The sequence below is a fragment of the Mytilus trossulus genome, chromosome 3 (assembly GCF_036588685.1).
Source record: "Mytilus trossulus isolate FHL-02 chromosome 3, PNRI_Mtr1.1.1.hap1, whole genome shotgun sequence".
NCBI classification, from domain to species: domain Eukaryota; kingdom Metazoa; phylum Mollusca; class Bivalvia; order Mytilida; family Mytilidae; genus Mytilus; species Mytilus trossulus.
Window position 1 is genome coordinate 411,415 of NC_086375.1, and position 5,308 is coordinate 416,722.

A 5,308-nucleotide genomic window follows, 5' to 3' on the forward strand; every position below is an offset into this window, starting at 1 on the left:
AAAACATTTAAAAAACAAAGAATCTGCTATCAGTCAAAGACTGCGGCTAAATGAAATAATTTGAAGACAGAAATGAGTATGAAATAACCAAATCCGATTACGTTTGTATAGCCATACCACCTATATATATAACGAAAAGTTTTAACTTTAATGCTAATTTGAACATACTTATATATACAAAATATTTAAAAAACGTTCTTAACGTACAAATTAAAAAATTTGATGTTCACTCAAGTAAAGCAGGGCTAGAAATGACCATACATACACCTATCATTTAACACAATAATTTTTCCCGCCCGAAAAATTCATACGCCTTCGAACTACTACGTGAGAAGACAATTAATTCCCGTTACACTACGTGCCACGGAAATTAGGAAGTCTTCTCTATACCTTCTGTTCCTAACATAGCGACACTTCTAACAATAGACAACTAAAACACAAACGTATGTTTGTCGACTAGCTTGCTGCTTGTGTATATAGAAAACAACAAAGATAGCTAGACTGTAGAAACAAATAAATTTCAAATTAACTGACAAAAAATTATTCTAAACATCAGACTTGCGATTCATAAATCATAAACCTAATTTCTTCGACACTTTTAATCTGTTTTCAATAGAATCAGCCACATAACCATCCTTGCTAGAATCGCTTTTCCATCTACCATGGCGCTTCCAGCACCTTTCGTTAACGTCAGAGTTAGCCGCCGCAGTGGCACCACCAGACCTCAAAGAGTGCAAACCAAGGTTTAACTCTGGAGCAACTAATTTTAAACGCTTCAGTATGCATTCTCTAGCTGTGCTATAGCTGATCGGTTTATTAACCTGAATTAAACCAGACTTGTTCTTAGATTTATACAATGGACGAAACAAATACTTGTCTGAAAAAATATCTAAATGCGCCAATCCAACATACTTTAATAACATATCAAAGGGACAAGCCATTGATTGACCTTTAGAAACCAAAACTTCATCTCCAGCTCTATATTGGTCAGTTTTGCTCTTTTTAATCTTTACAACTAAATAACTATCCTTAAATATAATGTCGTTACATTTCAGATTACTCAACTCACTAAATCTAAGAAAAGCACTATAACTCAGTAAAATCATAGCCAGATCCCTAACTACTGTTAAATCATTCGAACCTTGAAACATAGAACATAAACTTATCAAATTGTCATTGGAGACAGGATCTTTCTTTACAACTGGAGCTTTAGCAGTACGTTTAGCTGATTCAACTATATTTTTTACAAAAGAATTCTCTGTAGGATCTAACTGACCTGCCATGTCATGGGCCCATTTAATGGAATAAAAAACACTATTGATAGTACTGTATGTAGCACCTTAATCAAGCAAATGAACTAAATATAAGGAAACATGAATAGGCGATGCTGGCAAATAAGCCAAATTATGTTCATGCGAAAATGTTTTCCATTTTTTAAAAGCATAGTTATATTTTCTAACAGTACTGTCACTCCTGGAATCAAGCAGTCTCAACGAAAAACTATCCACCAAATCATGTAAAGGATGATCCTCTCCGATACCACTATCCTCCATGGCTTCTGTTACAAAACATCCAAGCGTTAACCCTGTACAAAAAATACAAAATAAAATCAATCAAATCTGATCTTAAATGCAATCAAGGAAAAATTCATATATTTCCCAAATACACCATTATTTCCCCTTCCGGGAACAACAGGACTAATGCTCATTATTTGATGCTCGTCTTTTATGAAATGTTTCAAATTTCCCAAAATATCATGTAACATCAACCAATAAGGTGAAGAAATCCACAATGGAACTACCAATGTACAATTTGCCTTATCACTGCACAGTTTTCTTATAACCTTACAAACAACATTTGGTGGTGGTACTAACCAATTGTTTTCACCAAACCAATTTTGTGAGAATGCATCAATCTCTTCTGTATTCTTACACCAACATTTAGAATTAAATCTCGAACATTTAGTGTTGTAATCTGTAGCAAATCTGTCTATTGTATGGTTACCCCATAACTTATCTAACATTTGAAATACAGATTCTTTAATACCCCAGTCGTCGCAATCTGAATATGTACTCAGACCATCAGCAATTTTATTTTGTTCTCTTGGAATCCAATGTGGTTTAATTTTTATATTGTTCTCTGAACATAAATAATTTAGCTCACAAGCAATATTTTGCAGTTCCGGTTTTTTGCTACCATTTTTAACTATACTAGTTACATTCTTATTGTCTGTATTCAATTTTAAACAATGGTTTTCTAAACATCTTAACGAACTTTTCACTGTTCTGCTTACTGCTTCAAGTTCACGCCATGTTGAACTTTTACTACTTTCCAATACTGTCCAACTTCCTACTACAGTATTCAAACTGTTACCTGGTAATTCTAGACCACAGTCAGTCAGAATTTCGAACGAGTCACAGACCGACTCGGCACATATGCCATCAACTGCGGGCACAATATAACCCCCAAAACCTACATCTGAGGCATCAGTAAACGCCACCAAATCACATACATCTGACTCATGCAGATCATTACCTTGCTCATTTAACTGTGTTACTGAATTTAACCAGTATCTGAGCTCCTCGACAGCCGGGGCTGTCAGAGCGACAAGTGACTTCCAACTTGCCCTTAATAGTATACAGTTATACAATTCTCTAGTTCTAAGCCTAACTAGATTACCTAACACAGCTTGCATTGATATAACCTGGCCAACAATTCCGGCAACAAACTTTACACTGTGCAACATTTTACCTTTTCCGACACAGAAAAGTATTTTACTGATAACATCAACTAATCTGTCAATACGTTCACTGGAAACTCTAAGTTTCCCGAACTCCATATCCCATACCAAACCTATCCAGGTCATATTTTGCTGCGGATACCAAACACATTTTTCTTCAGCTATTAAAAAACCAAATTCAGACAAACTAGATCTTATATACGAGCTAGCTCTTTCAGCTGATTGAAAATCATGCGCACCTCCAAGCCCATCATCAAGATACATTATTATCTTCAACCCCTGATTTCTCCAGTATTTTATCACTTCCTTAAGAACTTTGGTAAAAATATGACCCGCACTGGCCAGACCAAAAGGAAGAACATTAAATACAAAGTACTTTGTTATACCATTGAAATCCCAACTGAAACCTAAATAAGTTCTATGTTCCTCTAATATTTCCAAATGGTGATATGCACTTTTAAGATCATATCTAAACAAAAAATTGCCTTTTCCAAACAATTCTCTTGCAACTGTACCATCTTCAAATTTAAACCTAAACTGGTGTATGCATTCGTTGATATGCCTACAGTCCAAAACTAAACGGGGCTTCTTTGATCTACTAAAAGCTACCGTTAAAGGATTAACCACAAAAGGTATATCATTAACTTCTGAAATGCAACCTTTTTCTGTCAATTTAAAAATTTCACCAATAACGAATTCACCGTTATCCCTAGCAGATTTATTTTTTCTCAATACAACATTTCCTGGCAGTACTTTAAACGGAATACCGTATCCCTTTTCTATAACACTTAAAATATACATGCTTGTGTCTATATCTCTCCATTTGTGTATTGATTTTTTCAATTTACCTACAGGTGTGAGTAAACTTGAATTTACCGTTAACTGGCTAGACACCTGTTCGAAACGTTCACGCTCGAGTAAACAAATACTATCATCATTCATGAAATACTGTAAAGACTTATCAGTAAGGTGATTCGTATTCACCTGTAAACTATTATCATGTACTAAATCTGAGCAAATGCTCCTTAATTTATTAACATTAAATAAATTTGTACTTAACTTTCGTTTTTTCTCTGGACATTCAAATTTCCAGTGACCAGGCTTGTAGCAGTTATAGCAAACTCCGGGCCTCCCACTTGCCTTCCAATTTGCATCACTAGAAGTAGCAGTTGAAGTTGGCCTGCTATATGGCGTTGGTCTCTTCTTCTTGGCTTTCTCCGATTTTGTTTTTCTCTCCGCTCGTGTCTGCGCTCTAAGAATCTTACGATCGTCCTCTGAATCATCTGCGAGTGGATTCGCTGTATATTCTTGTACAACTTTCCATCCCATCTCGGAAGAATCGGCCATTTTCACTAATTTCTGTCTATAGCGTATTAGTTGCATACCTTCAGCTATTTTCTGCTTGGCTAAGCTGGCACTTGGATCCCTGGACTCCAAACTGGCATCGGCTTCCTTCAAAGTTACGCTTAGTTTGCGATTGAATTTGAACTGATCCTCACACGACTTTCTTTGAAACTTGTAATCATCATTCCCCGGAAGTTCGTTATGCAATCTGCTCATTTGTAGCTCAGATCTCTCCTTCTGTTGATGATCGAATTCTTGTAGCTTTATAGAAAACATCCCTTCCATTTGCGACAACAAATCATTCTGCGTTTTTCGAATTTCCTCCCCGACAATCCGCTTAACACTATTCTCGATGTCCGGATCCATCATGGCACTCAGAAAAAATTTGATGTTCACTCAAGTAAAGCAGGGCTAGAAATGACCATACATACACCTATCATTTAACACAATAATTTTTCCCGCCCGAAAAATTCATACGCCTTCGAACTACTACGTGAGAAGACAATTAATTCCCGTTACACTACGTGCCACGGAAATTAGGAATTCTATAAAACAATGATTGAGGACCAACTTCATATTTTCTGGTTTTCGAATCTTTAATTCAAGGTTTTGCTTAAATTTATCCAATCTTTATTATTATACCTGTACCATGTAAGCAATAAGACCGGTGTTTTTAATTCGATTCGTTGGATGATATATTCGTGATTTGATTTTGTATATCTTATATATATGTATTAAGATGTGGTGTCTTATGCGATTCACTTGACTTTGGAAACGCAACCCTTTACAATTATGGCCCGCTGAGGAGGTGTATATTCAAAATTGTTAAACCGAGAAAGGGTTATCTCCGAGGGCTTCACCGACTCGATTGGTGATAATTGTTTGATTTTACTGGACAAACAAATTACAATTAAAGGTGAAATATTGTAACAGGTTGTCAATTGCTTATGTTAGAAACTCATGTTGTGTCTCCTCACAATTTGTGTATGTACAAAACAAGAAAGTGAAAGATACCAGAGTGTTATTCAACCTCAAAGGTCGAGTTTTGTTGTCACTTGATGGACTTCTTACCTGGCCGTTGTCATATTTCCTTTTGTTTTTCTGTTGTAAAAAAAACGTCATACTTTAAGGGGAGTTAGCATGTAATCATTTAGGTACAAAGAAGGCTATTCACCGCTGATTAAGAGGGATTTTCGATAGAGGCTTCAATTGTCGAAGTTTTTC

General features: G+C 35.7%; 1 protein-coding gene across 1 annotated transcript; it reads right to left on the minus strand.

Moving 5' to 3' along the window:
• Positions 1–572: 572 nt before the first annotated feature.
• Positions 573–1,283, minus strand: LOC134709681 (uncharacterized). Its single transcript, XM_063569828.1, has one exon. The coding sequence runs from the start codon at positions 1,281–1,283 to the stop codon at positions 573–575; it is 711 nt and encodes a 236-aa protein (XP_063425898.1).
• Between the last annotated feature and the right edge of the window lie 4,025 nt (positions 1,284–5,308).